Source organism: Myotis daubentonii, chromosome 14 (assembly GCF_963259705.1).
Source record: "Myotis daubentonii chromosome 14, mMyoDau2.1, whole genome shotgun sequence".
In the NCBI taxonomy this organism is placed as follows: domain Eukaryota; kingdom Metazoa; phylum Chordata; class Mammalia; order Chiroptera; family Vespertilionidae; genus Myotis; species Myotis daubentonii.
In genome coordinates, this window is record NC_081853.1 from 6,319,699 (window position 1) to 6,339,366 (window position 19,668).

The 19,668-nt window shown below is 44.6% G+C and overlaps 1 protein-coding gene across 1 annotated transcript in view; it reads left to right on the top strand.

The window, feature by feature from the left end:
- The window catches only part of SUCLG2 (succinate-CoA ligase GDP-forming subunit beta), a 244,502-nt gene that overhangs the window by 149,783 nt on the left and 75,051 nt on the right, over nt 1-19,668 (top strand). Inside the window, exons 7-9 of the mRNA XM_059663021.1 lie at nt 251-347; nt 9,131-9,292; nt 11,927-12,069. Coding sequence (XP_059519004.1) covers nt 251-347; nt 9,131-9,292; nt 11,927-12,069 — 402 coding nt within the window. The remainder of the gene's footprint in view (nt 1-250; nt 348-9,130; nt 9,293-11,926; nt 12,070-19,668) is intronic.

Below are 19,668 nucleotides of genomic sequence, written 5' to 3' on the forward strand. Positions count from 1 at the left end.
GTTTTTAGGCCACACTGGAAATATGTTGTTGTCTTGATAATGGTCTTTTCTGGTGTCTGGAGGAACGTGGAGCAATCCCTTCTAATGAATAGCAGTGGAAATTAAAATACTATGCTTTTCTGTTTTCCCCTTCAGAAAGCCTAACTGAAAATAAAGACGGAGCGTGTAATTTTTAAGGTTTCATTAATCCAGCAGAATAAACGTTCTTCTACTGCTCTGGTGTAATTTCTTTTCACTTGATCACGTCTAGGCTGCAGATGAAATTAAGAAGCTGTATCACCTCTTCCTGAAAATCGATGCTACGCAGGTGGAAGTGAACCCCTTCGGTGAAACGCCAGAAGGACAAGGTAAAAATAAATGAATAAGAGAAAACAAATGAACACAATTACTCCTGCAGACCATACATTACATTCTGCACAGGACTGTGGCAGCAGCTTTGCATTCATTTCTCCCGGTGATTTAATTTCTGCCACAGTTTCAAATGCTCCCGTGATGCAGTCGAACGTTTCTGCACTTGAGTCTGTTCGTAGCCAAATGCCAAGCCTCAGAGGAGGCTGCTTTTTGTCTTATTTAGAAACACCCATCCTCCAGCACCTCTTGCTTTTTTAAAAATATATATATACACATTTTTATTGATTTCAGAGAGAAAGGAAGAGGGAGAGATAGAAATATCAAGGAGAGAATCATTGATCAGCTGCCTCCTGCATGCCCCTTACTGGGGATCGAGCCCGCAACTCGGGCATGTGCCCTTGGCTGGAATCGAACCTGGGACCCTTTAGTCCGCAGGCTAATGCTCTATCCACTGAGCCAAACTGGCTAGGGCCAGCCCTTGCTTTTGAGACCCATCACTGTGGTCAGGGTTTGGGTGGAAACAGGAGCCACTGCTTTTGGGTGTAAAAAACGTACCTGCTTTATGACCCGCCTGAAGCTTTTCAGTTGACCTCAATCTGCATATAGTCACCTGTGTGCCCCCTGGGTTGGCACCGTCATGGTGACACCCCGGTGCCCCACCATCCGGCTTCCCCCCTGACTTGATTATGAGCTGCTGCCTCCATGGGGAGGAGGAGGCATTTTCTTATCCATCAGGTACTTGTGGAGCATAAGTAACTGTTACATCTCCGCAACCCCCACAAGTTCTTACTGATTCCCTAGCCAGAGCTCGTGTCTGTGCGTGTGCTTGGTGGTAGGGACGGTTAGTGAGTAGGTGGATAGCATAGTGACACCAGAAAGTGACTTCCGTGAACCTTGTCTTCTTAGTTCATTTCACCCCCAGTATCTTGTGTGCTGCCTAGAATGCAATGGACAGTCAGTAAACAGGTCTTTGCCATTGGGTTGGTAAATGAGGTGATCTGTTATGGGCAAATACAACCAAGTTGTAGACCAAGATGGATGTGTGTGTATGTGTGTGTGTATTTTCATTCTTTAATTCAGAGCTGTCTGCTGCAGGTACAACTCTGAGCACAAGGTCAAAGGAGACAGAGTGAATACCCCTTCCCATCTCCCTCCTTCCCACAGCCTCTGAATTGTGTCAAGAGGATGGCCGAATGTCAGAGAGCTGACCTGTTTGCATTTGCTCTGTGCCCTAGGCCAGAGAGGGGGTCAAGCGCTCACTGGGCAGAAGCTCCTCAGTAGGCCCAGAACCTTGTCATGCCCCTCCCTCCCGCCCCCTCACCCCGCAAGGCGCTGTCCATACCCCTGAGCCAGGGGTGTTTGGGCAGGGTGTTCAGTGCTTTTATTTTACAGAGGGGCCTAGGTTCTGCCATGTCCTGACTACAGGTCTAGGCTAAGCCTCGTGGTTGGTTTTTCCATCTTCTTTTTTTAATCCAAAAGTGTGACTTGTGTTTGTTAAGCCTCCAGTGTCAGACACAAAACATGCCAATTCCTGACAGTCATAACATTTAGTTCCTCTTCTCAGGCACAGCAGTAGTTCAGGAAGGGTATAGATAGGTTTTTATCTTTTTTTCTATTTTTTTTTTTTTTAGCATTTCAAATTAAGATTGGCAAAAAGCTCATGTTTAGGAAGTCATTAAAAATCATATATTTCATAGCTTACACAGGTGACCCACCAGATAAAAATCTGGTAGGTCATTTATAAACAAACTACCTTATTCATAAATAATTTTTGCATTTCATCTGGCTGTGAAATCAAATCATCAATACATCATATAGACCAGGGGTGGGAACGTCTGGCTCGCGGGCCATGCACTCATTTGGTCTGGCCCTGCCAAGGCATAGGGGTGAGCTAGTTAAATGTTTGACAAAATCCAGCAGGCTAATTTTTAAGCAGGTTAATTTTGTCTGGCCCACAAATACCCAATAGTTGATGTTACAAATATCCAAATGGCCTTTGGCAGGAAAAAGGTTCCCCACCCCTGATTATAGACAGTACGGGAAGGAAGAAAAAACTCTTGAGATCTTATGTCAAGCACTATGATAAACTTTTACTTATATGCTTTTTTATTATTATTATTATTACTTGCAGCAACCCTGCAAAGTCAGAAATGTCTCCCTATTTTATGGAGTATTGAAAAATTCCTGTGACTTCCCCCTGCGTAATTAATTACTGGGACTCAAACCCATGTCTCAGTACAGTGTGCCTGTGGATTGTGACAGGCCATACCGACTTATAGTGACTTGCCTTTTCTTCTTTCTCCCTCTTAAACTATTAAGTTGCTTTCATCTGACTGATTGAGAAGTAGTCCCGGTTTGGGACTATCAGCCAAAATTCACGCTGTATTGAGTGGCTGATAATTAAGTCCACAAAATGAAAATGATGGAAGTTCAATGTAAGTTCTTAAAGGTCATGTATTGCTTTTCAAACTGGTATGCCCAAGACACCTGGTTATTTCATATTTTAAAAAATGGGAATTCAAGCCTTTGGGAAGATGTCAGTCACAGCTGGTTTCTGGCAGGGGTAGGTCTGTGAGAACCTTTTCCTATGGGCAGTAATGTTTCATTCCTTTAATTTGGTGAATTAAGAGAAACATTCCTCTTTCTAAGAGGAAGAACCATTATTGAGCTTTTTTGAAAGACTTATCATAAACTGAATTTTGTGTTTACAATTCATTGAAACATAAGTCTTATGTGCTATTTTAAGAACAAAATTATCTTTAGCTATTTGTTCATTGTACCATAGAAGTCTAACTACTGAATTTAATCACAATTAAATGAGTGTGTTGGTTTATAACTCTAATGAGCAGTAGTCAAATTAAGCCCAATTAGGAAACGGTGATTAATGATCAAATGTACAAATTGATCTTCATCATTGTCACAGTCCCCTAAAGCAGTCCTTTATTTAGGGGCTGTAAAAGCAATCATTTATATCTGAGCAATATTGATAATCTTAATATTTAATTTTTTCATTTAGATCAGTAATAGCGGAACATATAACCTTTCACATTAAAACTTCAGTAATTACTCTTTTAATTAGAAGTGTAAGGAGCTAGGCATCATACCAGGCATTTTTACCTTTTTCCTATTTGTGACAGCCTCTCTGTAAGAGTGTTTCCTCAGGCTCCTGTTGCTCCACGAGGAACATTGTTTTAAACCCAGCTGCGTGGTCACGTATTTGCAGATGCTGCTGCTGGAATGAGAGCAGTGGCCTGGGTAACAGCTGTGCTGCCCGGTCACCTGGGGGCAGGGGGCATTTTTGAGGTGGAGAAAGAACAGCAGTCTAGGTGCGATTTTTTCCCCCGTGTGGTTTATAATCTGATTCAAAGACTGTGATTTGGCACTGCTGATGGTAGTTTGGTGACTATCAAGATTGTAATGGTTATTAGAGATAGAAACCCCCATCTGCCTAGTTTTTGTGGGAAAGACCCTGGTGGGGAAGGGGCACTTATTTCACTCAGGTGACGGGAAGTCTAAGGAGTGGCCTGGGGAGCCTCTGGCCCTGAGCCCTGCCTGCGGCTGAATACCCTGCACTGTCAGCCGGGCTGCTGGAGGGCAGTAAAGGTGAGCCTGTTCTTATCACAGCTCCTCCAGCAACCATAGCCACCTTTCAGATGATTCTGATTGGTCCTGCTTGGGTCACATGCCCATGCCTAGACCAATCACTGAGCCTGGCTCACATGGTATAGGTCACACTGGTCGGCAAACTCATCAGTCAACAGAGCCAAATATCAACAGGACAATGATTGAAATTTCTTTTGAGAGCCAAATTTTTTTAAACTTAAACTATATAGGTAGGTACATTGTTATTAACTTAATTAGGGTGCTCCTAAGGCTTAGGAAGAGCCGTACTCAAGGGGCCAAAGAGCTACATGTGGCTCGCGAGCCGCCGTTTGCCGACCGCGGGATTGGAGAAAGGCAGTTTCTTGATGGAAAAAGGGACCAGAATGACCTAACTTACTGAAATGAAAGTAAAATGTTTATTAGTCAGAGAGAACGTAACTGTTTTCCTTGCTTATCCGATGGCAGTGCCAGGATTACTTCATTAAACTGTGAATGAATTTGCTTTGTTATTACTTACCTACTTATCCGTCCATTCATTTATTTAGTTTGCAAGCCAAGGGGATTTGGCCTCTGATTGCATTTCTTCCCACTTTCAGCCAGATCTGCCTGCACACAGACGCCTTTCTTCCGTGTCTGTGCGGTTTCTCAATGGGAAGGTGGGCATTTGTCCCCTAGGGGACGTTTGGCAACGTCTAAAGGCATTTTTACATTGAGATATAATTGACATAACATTGTATTAGCTTCGGGTGTACAGCGCGATGATTTTATTGGATCACTGCAGTGAGTCTCGTTAACATCCATTTGTGTTTGTCACAAATTGGGGTGCAGTTGCTACTTGTTTCTAGTGAGTGGAGGCCAGAGAGGTCGCTCAACGCCCTGTAACACACAGCACAGCACAGCACATCACCTCCCAACAGAAGTGATCTCGCCCACCATGTCATAGTCCCCACATGCAGACCACAAATCCATTCACCAAATTAAAGGAATGAAACCCCATTTAAACAGTGACTAACTGGCCAAGATGACATGAGAGCTAAGGCTGGGTTAAAGTTAACGAATATCAAATCTCTCTCTTGCTTCAAATTAATTTCCCTAAATAACAACCCTGTTGCTTTGTGTTAGCAAGTGCCCATGTTGTCGGTGGGTGTTTCTGTCTTTATACACAAGACTTCTATTTTCAAGAACATTTTTAGTCCTACCTACCCTCAACCCCCCTCCCTCCTCATATCTATTTTCTCTTTCCACAGCAACTAAAAAAAAAATGTTCTAAAAAGTATACAGCTCTTGGAACATCAGTATTTAATGGAAAGTGGGGCCAGTTTGAAAGTGGCAGCATTTTAAGGGCTCATTTCCATAGCACATCATGGTTATTTATCATAGATCCAGTGCAATGCATTGCTTGAAGACAGATTATTTTTCAAACTAATTATGACAGCCTTACTTCCTGCTGTTGTTATGTTTCCTTTATGTGTGGGTCTCCCCTTGGAAAGGTACTCTTCTTTTGTTTAATTCCATGGCACATTCTTCTGCTGAATCTCCAGGGTCAGAGGCGGCTAACTGCCAGTCATGTTGTTGATGGAGGTTGTTGAATTAACAGCTCGCAGAATCTTAACACCCACCGCTGAACAAAACAACAGAAGCGCCCTGCGACCAAGTGTGCGGTTCCCTTTCGTAGCTGTTCAGAAGGAAAACTCATTTGTATAATCTATCAAGCATGTAACGCTGTGCTCTTGAAGGTGGAAATTGTTTGATAAATATTAATAGGTGTGTTTCTCACCCACTTTGTACACAGAATGGCCTTTGTTCAAGCTGAATTTTCTAAAGAATTGAGGTTTTGTTATTGTGACATTGAAAGTCTTAATGTCTGAACCAAGCTGAGCACCTTCCAAAATACATTTTACCATAGTTTGTTGTTATATTCAATGAAAAAACTAAGGTTTGTTATTGCCCTGCTATTGACATAGACATCAATCCATTTTGAACAAGCCAGGCCTAAACGTGTACTTGGAAAGGTCTTACAGGGGGAATTAAGCATACGAGAGTCAATCAATATTCAGGGATTAATCTACTTGTGTGCAGCTGCAAGGTTTTATTTTGTTTGTTTCACATTTTTCTTTTCAAGCTGGTAGGATCCACTTTTCTAAGTTTCTCCTTCCCCATAACAGACGTGATAGCGGAGGCCACTGTGTCAGTGTTAGAGCAGGGTGCCAATGTGACGAGCCTTTGTGATTAACAGGGACAGCCCGCCTGTTTCCATAACGGCTGGCCTCTCATCTCAGCTGTGGGGCTCTCAGGACAGCGGCAACAGGGCTGCGTAGATGAACTGGTGTGGCTGTGGTCCAGTCAAACCCCGTTTACAGAAACAGGCATGAGCTGAGCTGAGGGGCACGCTGGGCCCCCTGCCTCCGATGTACCAATCTGTAGCCACCTTGGCCCTCTGCGGAGGTGTTGTGTGATTTGAGGCCCAAGAGAGGCAGCTCTTCACCCTCGTCCTTCAAGAGAAAATGTCCTCCTCTGTCAATTACAAGGCCTTCGTGAAATGCCTGCCATTGAAACCCTTCCTGGGGGAAAGGCTGAGTGGTGAGGAAAGGTCATCTAAAACGGAATGGCCACCCCCAAAACCTACATCTTTTTGGGCGGTGAGGGGGTGAGAGGTGCATGGGCTCTCTTAGACACATCCTTGCATTGTGAAGATGGCATTGCATTGAAAACCACAGGTAATGCATAGATGTAAACCCCTTAAGCATCAGTTTATATTTATTCTAAACAGAAGGCCGGCACTGTAAGGGAGTGGACCAAGTACAGGTCGTTCCGAGTGAGAGGAAGAGGGGAGAACCCTCTGGGCTGGGCAGCGGACACTCCGAGGGTCGGAAAGCTCTGTGCAGGGACAGGACGGGGCGAGGGCCAGTTGTGTATGTGGCCGAGTGCCTGCATGCCTCCTCTCCTTCCAGCACCCCCACGGGGCTGATGGCCTCCGCTCCCCATTTCATAGGCCAGGCCACTGGGCTTCAGGTGATCGGCTGCCTGGCTCGGAGGGGCCAGAGTGGTGATTCACACAGACGGTGCTCTGGATGCCAGAGGACATACATATTTCTCCCTGTAGAGATCCTTTTTATCCCACAGTCACCACCTTCAAGCCCTGGCTAACCTCGACGGTCTCCCAGGGTGGCCCCGGAAGAGTGAACACATTTCTGTACTGAGTGATACAGCAGACCGCAGGGCAAGCATCGAAAGTCTGAGCTCGCAGACATGCAGCGGGGCCGCCTTCTGCACGCCGCATCCATATCCCCTAATTATGTCTCTCAAGGTGCTTGTGAGTGCAGCCTTGTGAGGGCAGAGAGCAGCCGGGACTTACTATGATTTACTAGTTTATTGATCTCGACCAAGAATTCTTTTATGTGAAACTCTTCTCTTAGGAAGTCAATTTGGTTGCCTTTGCCCATTCATTTCAAAGGTGTCAATTACAAGTAGTCTTGCCAATGAGTAATGGAAGAGCTACAGTTACTAATAAATTAATTAAAATGTATTTATAAACCCGGTGGAAAGCCAAGAATGAAGTTGCTTTCCTATTGATTATTACACTGGTCATTAGCTGCTGAGAAAATGCCACTGTAGCAAGCAGAGAGCACGGGCCAACTCCTTTATAATTAATTGTAGGATTCCATCGCTAAGGTTCCAGTGTTTGGGAAAGCGATTGCTCATGGGCCCCATGTGCTCACAGCCTGTGGGAAATGTGGTGGGACATTTTGTGGCAAGACTGCTGACTCCCGCAGACATTAACTTCCACGTAGGACTCTCTCTTCTCAGTCAGGGCTACTCTAAGTAATTTGTGGTTTTGATTTGCATTTATGCCGAGTGTTCTTAGATGTTAACATGTCAGATCCGCACAGGTTGGTTGATGGTTGTGGTAGAGCCCATCGGGGAAACCGCTGCCTGGGCACTTTCACCCCAGGTGTCTCAGTGTAACAACATTTTCTCTCCATAGGAAGCGAGTGGGATTCACAGACTGCAGTCACTGCTTTTGATTGAAATATGCCAGGGTGGTTGTTTCCCCTTTAAGAGTTAGGTGCCTGTCTGCGGTGCTGGAGAGGAATAGCACCTGGTCGGAGACCCCTGCCCGTCCATACCCCAAGTACAGTAGAGGAGGTGATGATGGGATGGCATCACAGATAGCTAATTTCCACCCTAAAGGTTGTAAGGAAAGCCATCAGGCTCTGGAAACCAGTGCACCACCCCACCCCAGCCCACTGTGCTCCCCCGACTGTACATACAGAAGATCTCCTGTAAGTCAAGGAACGCGCTCGCGGTCCATCCTCATCCCTGAGTGAGAGTCACTATGTCCAGGGCGCTTGGCCACTGAGAGAGCCAAGAGCCTTAACCAGCCCTGGGGGCAGAGACCGCGTTGCCAGTAGTGCCTGCCAGCCTTCCTTGTGTCTGACCAGCTGGGTCTCTTAGTGCTTTACAATCAAAAGAGTCATGTCCTGCACACAGCAAGGTGGTGGTTGATGGAACGCACGTTAGCAGGCCCCAAGTAAGTGTATCAGCAGCCTAGGGAATATTTCCATTTTCTAAATAAGAAAACTGAGGCCCAGAGAGGAAGTAGGTTATTATTATTTTTTTTTAGTCAAGGCTACAGTTAGTTAAGGATCATATAAAAACTATTGATTCTGACCCAGTGTTCTTTCCACTACATCTCTGAGAAGTATTGGTGAGGATACAGTTACATAAAAATTTCACTTTGCATCATCAGAAGGACAAAGGATCACTGCAGGATTAGGGTTATTGTCTAGTCTCTTTGCATAGAAGGAAAAGGTGACAATTAGTGATTAATTACTAAAAATATAGGGCGAACAGCTCATCAGAGCTACATGTAGCTGGCAGTCTTGGCTTTTAATGGGTGATAGCAACCTTCATTTTTATTTGATTGAACAGAGATCAGCAGACACAAATGCCTGTGCCCTTTGTTAGAAGGTAAGTCCCTTGGAACAGGAACCACTTCATATTTGTCTTCGTAGCTCTGACGTTTAAGTTCGGGGCAGGAGGCTGCCACAGTTTTCCCGTCTGTATCAGGAGGTAGGGCGACCGTGTCTTACTTATTTTTTCTCCTGTGCCAACCAACCTTGAGAATGTAACGTGTAGATCCTAAAGAGACACCATGTGTGTTCCTTTTTTTTAGTTGTCTGTTTTGATGCCAAGATAAACTTTGATGACAACGCAGAATTCCGACAAAAGGACATATTCGCCATGGACGACGGATCAGAAAACGAGCCCATTGAAAATGAAGCTGCCAAATATGACCTAAAATACATAGGACTGGATGGGAACATTGCCTGCTTTGGTGAGCAGTCAGTTATGGCAAAAGGATGGCTTGTGGATTTTTGCAGAATTTAGGAATTCCTGATTTCTGAAATTTTATTTCCTAGCAGCAAGTAAACATAAGAGATTTTTCTCCCCAAGAATTTTAGGAAACAGTTCAGTTTCTTCCCAAAGTAGACTTTGGTGGATGGTCCCTGGTTTAAAGCAGGGTTTCACCTCCGGCACCGGCGACATTTCAGGGGGGAATTCCTCGCTGGCTGAGGGCTGGCCTGCACATTGGATGGCGGTCAGCAGTATCCTGGCCTTCAGGGGCCACCAGCACCTCCACTTGTGACAACTGAAGTGTCTCCAAACACTGCAGGGTGTCTGGATGGGCAGAATCACCCCCGGGAGAAGCCCTGTTTCAAAGCATCAGTTAAACTTCACTTTTTACTAAGCTAAGGGCCTTTGCTGCTCCAGGCAATGCTAATATGCAGGGACTATTCTGAAACTTGGGTTCAAAACTACTTGCTCAGAGGAAGTAGAAGAGAATATATACTTTACTCATTATGCTCAAGTTTCAACTTCTGTGATAAACAAATGATAAATTGCTTAATCCATTATACCACTTTGTTAATAAAACAGTTGATTTTATCATAATTATCTAAATTTGTGAAAATGGCTTATTCAGTTGAAATAAGAATGGGTCTATAGAGGCAACACAACTTCTGTTATTGTCCACAGCTTATAGTACTGAGATTTATGTACCTCTGTGTTATGGTGGAACCAATTTATTACACTGGAAGCTGAGTTCTTAATCTTAATGGAATTTAAATAAAGAAGATTTATGGCTCATTAAGTCAACAGTATCATTATATTCAGAACTGGATAGACCTCATCCAGTACTTTTCTGTTCATACAATAGAAAATGACATCTAGTTACAAGCAGCACCAAGTGTCTTGCTTTCATTGGAGCAATAACTCTCATGTACCCCCTCGCCCACCCTCCTGCCCTTGATCAGCTAAGGTGCTCAGTATTGTAGGCATTTAGGAAGGAGAGAGAAAATGCAGGTGTAGAACAAATTCAATCTTTTGTAGCCTCTGTAGGCATGTGCATGGTTTGATGAAGTTAGCCTAATGCTTTTCAAATTGCTCTCAGATCCTAGATAAACCATTTCTATTTTAGTTGACCCATAATTAATTAAATTAGTCACAGTTCAGTTGTCTGGGGAATTCAAGGGTCAGAAAAAAGTGAACGGTACTTTATCTTGAGAGTTTCTGCTGAGTTCAGGAGATTTTTATTATTTATTTTATTTTTATTTTTTTTACTTTCTAACCCGAGGAAAATAACTTCATATAATTAAGCATAAGGAACAACAGAACTACATTGATCAATAAAACTGAGTTCTGGAAAATAAGAATTCCTATGTTAAAACTCATTACTTGGTTTTTAAAGAAAAGCTCCGAAGATGCTAGCACATTTTGGTTTTAGTTTGAATGGTCAGGTTGCTATAGAACATTTGTTATATTATTTTGAAAAAGGAGCAGGGGGCTAGGAATGTTGCTGAGTGATCATCTGTTCATTTGTCTTCTGGCTTTCTCCAGATAACGTATAATCATGCTTGGCTACACTCGGTAGAAAAATGTGGGGAACCCTCTTACAGCTGAAGGCCCGTGGTTCAACCCCAGAGGGTGCCACGTTCCAGGGACCGTATTCTCACAAACAAAACCAGGAGAATTCCATTTTTTACTCTTAAAGAATATTAAAAAGAATGTGGCCCTGGCGGTGTCACTCAGTGGTTAGAGTGTTGGCCCAAGGACAGAGGGTCTCAGCTTCCATTCCAGGTCAAGGGCACGTACCTGGGTTGTAGGTTCGATCCCTGGCCCCAGTCGGGCGCTTGTGGGAGGAAATCAATGAATGTGTCTCTCTCACATTGCTCTTTCTCTTCCTCTCTCTCTCTCTCTCGCTCTCTCTCTCTCTCCCCTACTTCCTTCTTTCTCTAAAAATCAATGGAAAAAATATTCTTGAGTGAGGATTAGCAAAATAAAAAACAAAACAAAAAAGTAATTCATAGGCTGTAGTTACTTTGCACAGCTTTTTTCTCTTTTCCAATTTCTTTTTTTTAAATATATTAATTTTTTTTAGAAAGGAAGGGAGAGAAGTAGAGAGTCAGAAACATCGATGAGAGAGAAACATCAATCAGCTGCCTCCTGCACACCCCCTACTGGGGATGTGTCCGTAACCAAGGTACGTGCCTTTGACTGGAATTGAACCTGGGACAGGCCGACACTCTATCCACTGAGCCAAACCTGTTAGGGCTCTTTTCCAATTTCTTGAAATATACTTTCCAGAACCCAAAACTCCCTCCTCTATTACGAACCAGCCCAAATTGATAACTGACTTCAACCCTTCCTTTCCATTTCCCAGACTGATTTCACTTCCCGATAAAGCCACCTCCCCATGGCCAGGCCTTTCTTGGTCATTCTTTGTGTGCACGTCTTCTGATTCCTTATCCTAAAAACCCATGAGCTTATCCGGTTGAATAGAATTTCAAACAGGGCAGAAATTGGCCCGTCATGATAGGGTTCTCTTTTGCAGTTGTGTGGAGGGAAACGTTTCTGGGCCATTTCGTTTTACTAAATTGATCTTGCCTTGTGTGCTGTTTGCACTCTACAGTGAATGGTGCTGGACTTGCCATGGCTACTTGTGATATCATTTTCCTGAACGGTGGGAAGCCAGCCAACTTCTTGGATCTTGGAGGTGGCGTACAGGAAGCTCAAGTCTATCAAGCCTTCAAATTGCTCACAGCTGATCCTAAGGTAACTCTCTCTTGGGTGGAGGTGGCATAATGTTCTGGCTTCTCACCATCAAGAGCAACCTTGTTCCTGCTGTAGGGGGTTAGTATGCAGCCCAGAGGAGACCCTGCCTTACACACCATTGACATACCCGGTGTTTAACTCATTTGCGGTGAAAGTCTTGTAAGTGCCCAGGATCTTATTTCAGAGGCTGTGCTTTAAGAGCTCTGGGAGGTGGCAGGAAATAAAACAGGTGTAGTGCCCCGAACAGTGAAGCATGGGCTAGCATGAAACATCATTTGGGTAATTTCCAATGAAGCAATTAACTCTATACTTATATGACTTAGAGAAGACTGGGTGTTGGATTCCTTTCATAAGATGGTGACAGTAGTATCATATGCTTGGAGACAGAATGAAAGGAGAGGATTATATTATCATACTAGAGGCCAGGTGCATGAATTCGTGCACCAGTGGGGTCCCTCACCTGGCCTGCGGGATCGGGCCCAAACCAGACATCCCCCGAGGGGTCCCAGATTGCGAGAGGGTGCAGGCCAGGCGGAGGGACCCCACTGGTACATGATCTGCCTGGGGAGAAATGCGAGAGGGTAGGGGCCGTGGGAGGACTCCAGGGTGTGTCTGGCCTTCCCGCTTAGTCCCGATCAACCAGACTCCAGCAAGCTAACCTACCAGTTGAAGCGTCAGCCCCCTGGTGGTCAGTGCACATCATAGGGACTGGTTGACTGGTCGATTATCTGCCCCCTGGTGGTCAGTACACATCATAGCAAGCGATTGAACGGCCTTAGCATATATTTGTATATTACGCTTTGATTGGTTGACTAGACAATAGGACACTTAGCATATTAGGCTTTTGTTATATAGGATATTACTTGAAAATAATGACCACATTGCCTTCTGGATGTTTTTTATTTTTTATCTCTGACAGTTGCATGTGTTACACTTTATAATATATGCTCTTAGTAGCAAATGATATTGCTTTCTGTGTGTCTTGTCTTAACTAGAATGTAGCTACCACACCCAGGTACACAGTAGATGCTCAGTAAACATTTAATCAGTCTAAATACCAGTATGTCTTCTTCCATTGAAACTACTCGGTTGTCTATGATAACAAGGTTTAGGTGGGTATTTATTATGTGGACAAGACTAAAAATTTTTAGTGTATCTTATCATGCTTTTAACAGTTCTGTGGGGTAGTGTATATGCCATAACCATTTGATTTTAAATTTTGAGAGTCATTATTTTGATGCTGTTAGATTATCTAAAATATCCTGTTGGTTCTTGAGACATATGAGGAAATGGGAAATCTGAACCTATCACCAAGAAAATCATAAATGAAACCAATACCAGATTTTTTAAAAAAGAAATGTAGTCTGAACTTAATGTGGGAACCTTTCATTAATAAGTATAATGGCACCAGGCCAGTGGTTGAGCATCAACCTATGAACCAGGAGGTCACGGTTTGATTCCTGGTCAGGGCACATGCCTGGGTTGTGGGCTTGATCCGATCGAGCAAGAGGCAACCAATCTCTGATTCTCTGTCATCATTGATGTTTCTATCTCTCCCTCTTCCTTCCTCTCTGAAATCAATAAAAATATATTTTAAAATATATAATGGCAATAGCCTTTTTGGTTTCAATGTATAAAATTTTGCCTTATATTAGTAGTACAGTATGCTTGTCTGTGTTCATTATGACGTAGGTAGTTGGTAACCTTCTTTTTGCTAAGACTTTTCCTTCTGATTTACAAATCAGTGGAAAGGTTTATCAGCTGCTTCTCTTCAGTTCGCCCGGCCATTGGGGAATGGCCAAGTCTCTGAAGTCAGGTCATCCAGCCAAGAAGGAAGTGTTCGCGGTTGACTTTTCTGTTTACATAAGCACCTTGTTTTCATTAAGTAAGAACATCACCAGTGGCTACCTACTTATTTATTAATTCATGTATCCCTTCTTACTGTTCCTCCCTAAGGGGAGAATCATTTTCTTCCCAGTGAATTTTAGACCAATTGAAATCTGTGAATAGTCCGGATATCACACACAGCGCCTGAGGCTGCTTGAACCATAAAGCAGCCAGGGGACAGGCACCTGTAACAACATACTGAACTTCCAGTGTCTGCCGAGACTCAATAAAGAATAACCGAGAACCATCAACGGATTACATCTGCCAGGACAATCAGAGCGTTTAAAAATATATATATTTTTGCCCTAACCCGCTTGGCTCAGTGGCTAGAGCGTCGGCATGCAGACCAAAGGGTCCTTGGTTGTAGGCTCCTCCCCTGTTCGGGCCCTGGTCAGGGCACATGCAGCAGGCAACCAATCCATGTGTTTCTCTCACATCGATATTTCTCTGTCTTTCCCGCTCTCCCGCTCTCTAAAAATCAATGGAAAAACATCCTTGGGTGAGGATTTAAAACACACACACGCGCACACACACACACACACACACACACACACACGTGTGTGTGTTTTCTTAGTGGCTGTTCCTGAATTTTAATTCTGCAAAAATATTAGGTGGGGAATGAAAAATCACTTGCAGAACCATTTTTTAAAAACTATCTTTCCCAAAATGTTGACTTTACCTTGTGGAGTATTTCCCAATGCTTGCAGTGTTTAAACTTGTTTGAGATTGGCTGTCATCTTCGGTGGAGAAAGGTGTGGGAGTTATTTTTCTCATGCTATATCAGGAAAATGAATGCAGACCTCCTCCCACAGTACATTTTCCAAAAATTGAAATTTCAAAGCCGGTTAAAAAGCAGAGGTATGTAATGGTATTTTCAGCCCTGGCATTGTTTCACAGGCTTCAGAGCACGGGGCTGAGGAACACTGCCGCTGCATTGATTGGCTTCTGCAGGGAAACTGGCCGGGCCTGGCAGCCGCTCTTTCCCGGCGAGCCCCGGGCCTGCCCAGAAGGAGGTTCCCACGAGCCCGAACCTAATTATTTCAAAGGCATTGATTTTCCTGTTAGATGTAAGGGTTAGTCTAGTTGAGTGCACTGAAACTCAAACTTACTGAAGGTCTGTTGTTCAACTTAAATCAGCTGATAGTAACAACTACTGGTTTGCCATATGTATGAGCTAATTCTGTTGGTCAAGTAATAAACATCATCATTTAAGAAAAATAGGATGGATTGACATGTACTTCCGCTCCTAAGTCAGCCACGGGCTGGAACTTACATTTATCTCGCTTGACCATCAGCCCAGCTGGTGATTTTTGCTGGGACCTGGGGCAGGTGCCTGGATGAGCAGGGTTTTTACTTGTCGGTCTGTGATTCATATGGAATAGAGCTCACTTACTGAATTAGATTCACATGCAGAGTATTATACATATTTTATAATTCTCGTATTTTCCAGCTGGGCTGGAGATGAGAGGAAGGTAATAGAGTTTGTTCTGCCTGTGGTAGAGCAAATCTTATCTTACTCTCATCATTTTTAACTTACAGAAGTCATAGCGTAAAAAATATAAACCAGGAAGGGTAAGGAGAGTTTTGCTATAATCTGTAAGGAATTTGAGCACATGTAAGGAAAAGCTGTAAGGAATGCTATCCTTAGGTTTTTGTTTTCCTAAATGACGCTTTGGCTTTTATTTCTAATTTTAAACTTAGAATTCCGGCGGCGTAGAAAATGGGTTGCACCAACATCTGGAGTATGTAAGACATTTTGCATAAATGAATAAAATGAAGAGACATGACTCTCAATAGTAACCGCATCTCTTTGGGCCACAGTTAAGCAGATCCATTGCCCTCCAGGGCCTGGTTTTGCAGAGCAGTGGGTACGAGCCCCATTAGTGAAGTCACCTCACTTGGTTTGGCTGTGCTTCCTGGTCTAGATCCAACTCAGAGCCAAGCTTCCGAGCCCTCTGCTCACCTGGGAAGAAGTGTCCACCCAGGCAGCAAATGCTAGTTTCAGAAGGAAGGGAACCTCCGTGGGCTGTGGTGCCAGACTGCCTGGGTTCCAGTCCTGTCCGCACCGCTCACTGGTTGGAGGACTTGGGCATGTGGTTTAACTTCTGTGGGCCTTGGTTTCCTCAGAAAATGGAGAGCATCCCAGTACTTACTGCTTCAGAGGGTGGTTTTATTACATGAATTGAGATAAACACATATATTTCCCACTTAGAGGGTGATAATTTCATATGATAGTTTCATTTAAAATTTTGACGAACTTTTTTTAAAAGTGTAACCTACATATAGAACAGAATAAAGATCATTTTAGTATGTAGCGTAGTGAATTATCGCAAAGTGCACATACCTCTGTATCCTCCAGTCAGATCAAGAAATAAAATATGACCAATATTAGGAGCTGAATGTTTGTGTCTCCCCAAATTCATGTTGAAATCCCACCCCGCAATGTGATGGTATTGGGAGGTGGGGGTCGTTGGGAGCTAATTAGATCATGCAGGTAGAGTCCTCATGAATGTGAGTAGTGCCCTTGTACAGGGACCCCAGAGGGCTCCCAGGAGGTCCTCTGTGTGCCAGGAAGTGGCTTCACTAGACACTGAACTGTTGGTGCCTTGATCTCGAACTTCCCAGCCTCCAGAGTTGTGAGTGTGTATTTAAATACAACGCACAATGCCCCTTTTTCCTTGTGTCCACGCTTATATCAGAGGCGTAAACAAATCTCATTTCATTACATACCACACGTATTGCTAATATACCTTATCTGCAAGGGAACGTTATTTTTGGGGTAATAGAATTCTTGAGGGATTCAAATGCCCAACACTTTACACAACATGAGCATTATTTTTGAAACAACTGCCCCGAACCCCTATTTTTACAGGCCTGTTTGAAAATAAATTTTACTTTCCAATAGAGCTGAAAATATTAAAAGTCCAGGCAGCCGTTCTCGATGGTGACAGTCCACCTCAGAGTCCAGTCTGGAGGAGTAAATGATTCCCAGCCCATGAGCCTGTGAGCGTCACTGGGGTCGCCTGCGCTGGTGTGGGCAGCACCGTGCCTGGGCTCGGGAGTGGGGACCCGTCCGCCCGCTCACTTCTCCTTTCTCTGCAGTGCTTTTTCTACTGTCATCAGTTCAGAAATGTTGACTTTGCAGTTCCTGGCCTCATGTCCAGTAGATCCAAATTTCCAGGAATATCTGGCTCTCCATGCCCGACTTACACTCATTCCATTCCACCTGCCAATCCTTCCCGCCAGAGCTGGGTCCTGGCAGAGGCCCTGGTTCCGTATCTTACACTCGGTCCGTGTGTCTGAGGGCTACCACGTTCCCCAAGCATCCCTAATGTAATGCTCCAAATCCACTTTCATGCTTCTTGTTGACATACTGCCAGAAATAAATAGAAAATAAGGTTTTTACTATTTGCTCTGCTTCTCAAAATTCAAATTTTAACATGCTTTATTTTGTCTCATGGTAAGTGATCTAAAGAATTTAACAGACTTTGGGATATTTTAGTAAATTTATTATTAGTCTCAACATGCTCAGTAATTGATTATGGATTCTGTATGGCAGCCTTTTTAAACTATTAAAGAGAAATGGACCACTAATGCCCTCCATGTTGGAAATCGTATAATTATTAGAAGAGTTAGTATTTGTTTTTTCTCCTAATGGAACTGCAGTGAGAGAAAGTGCTTAATTCAGCTTTGAACTGTGAAGGCCTGACTGTGCTCCCCAGCAGTGAGCCTGGTCTGGCGGGATGAGGGCCAGGGGGCCGAGAACTTTGCAGACACTGACTCCTCTCCTCCTCCTCAGCCCTGCCCCCACCCACGGCCAGAGATCCTGGGATTATGAATAACTCATTCGCAACGAGAAACGTGTCCATGCGGGCATTCCAAAGAAACTGGCATGGCTCAGAGCAGTTTGCTAATTGTTTTTTGTCTGTGTCTTATTAAACAAACCCCTTTTCCCTAATTATTAAAGTAGGAAAGAATAAAACATATAAAAATGTAAAAATAAATCAAATTACATATACGCCCACTTTAAAATGAATGGAGAGTGTGGTATTTTGACAAAACTGGTATCAGTGTAATCGACATTAGTGTGGAGTCCACTCTCCCGGGGCTGTGCCTCCTGCTGCCCTGCGTGGTCTCTGCACCTCCAGGGCTGGAGAGCCCGTGCTGTGTGGCTGTTTACGTCAGCGTGACTAGTCCTCTGGTATAACTAGTCCTCTGGTATAACTAGTCCTCTGTATTTGGTAATCAGAGTGTTTTCAATTAAAATAATGCTGCTGTGAGCCTCCTTATGCTACTGCCTGCCATCCGACTTAAAGCGGGACGAATGCTGTGATTGGAGGTGGCACGATCCTCTAGTTATCACTAAGACCCTCAGTCGTTTCCCAGGAAGGTTTCCAAGTATTGAGGGAATTTTATTGTAACCAAATGTGCATTTTTCAACCAGTATTCTTAGTGTAGCTGAGCCTCTTTATTTGCTGATTCCACGTTTGCAGAGTTGCCTGCGTGCGACAATTTATTTGTAACCCCCTCATTGTCTTCGTCGCAGGGGGATGTTGGGGGGGCTGAGACCAGTGATTATTTCCCTTCTCCTCTTGAGCCCAGCTTGCGGGGCCAGGCTGCGCTCTCCCTTCCTTCAGCGCTCACGCTGCAAGCAGGTGTCATCGTTGCCGTCTAGTTAGTGCCACATTGGTCAGAGTGGCCCTGAAACGGTTTCATTCCCAAGCCAGCCACCAGTGACATGTCTGGCCCGGCTTGCATGGGATAGGGCCGCCTGGTAGCGACCATAGACTGGAACTGGACTTGTCCCCTGGGTCGAGGAAGCAATGGAGGGGAGGCCCTCTGCGGAGGGCGGACTGAGGTCCTATCCAGCAGCCAGACGCAGTAGCTGCGGGAGAGGAGGTTGTTGGGGAACATTGTGAGAGTGGGGAGGGGTCTCCTCCTGAGCAGCCGGCGGGTAGGAAACAGCGAGAGTACAAACAGGGAGGCAGTTCCCAGATGGTATGCAGGGAATTCACACAGAGCATCCCACGGGCTCGGTCCTAAGGAGACGGGATTACCAGGCAGGTAACGGAGGAAGGAACTCGGCCATAGGTACATCTGTGCGTCAGACAAGAGGCTGACGAGGCTCATCCCACAGCAAGACTGACTTCCTTGGAGGGTCCCAGCTGGTTGGGGAGCAGCCCCTCACGGAAGTCAGGACTCGTTCTCCAGACCACAGGGTGACTGAGCGGGACAGAAAGCCATTCAGAACCTCAGCCAAGTGAGAGTGTCATCAGTGTGTGGAGGCGCCAGGCCTTCCCAGGCACTGAGGGTGAAGCAGCGACTGGACAGTTTTGAGGGGGAGATAGTTACGCTGAGAAGTAGATACATACATAATATAAAACAAATGCCTAATATGTTGGAGGATGATATTTACTAAGTTGAAAAATAACATTGAAGGGGGGGCGGGCTGAGAATGGCTTGTTATTTCTGGCAGGTTTGCCCATGAAGTTTGTCTGAAAATTGGGCCTTGGAGAAAGAAATGTCACAGCTGTTCCACGGTTTGGCGTTTGGGTTCTGGACAGTGATGAGCTGCTGCCAGTGAGGGGATCTGCCCAGCGTCTGCTGCCCTTTCTAGCTGCCCCTTCGCGTGCCTTCCCTCCCTGCTTCCTTACCCAGTGCTGGAAGCACTCTCGCTGGCTGTGTTCTGGGCCTACAGAGGGGCGGGGAGGG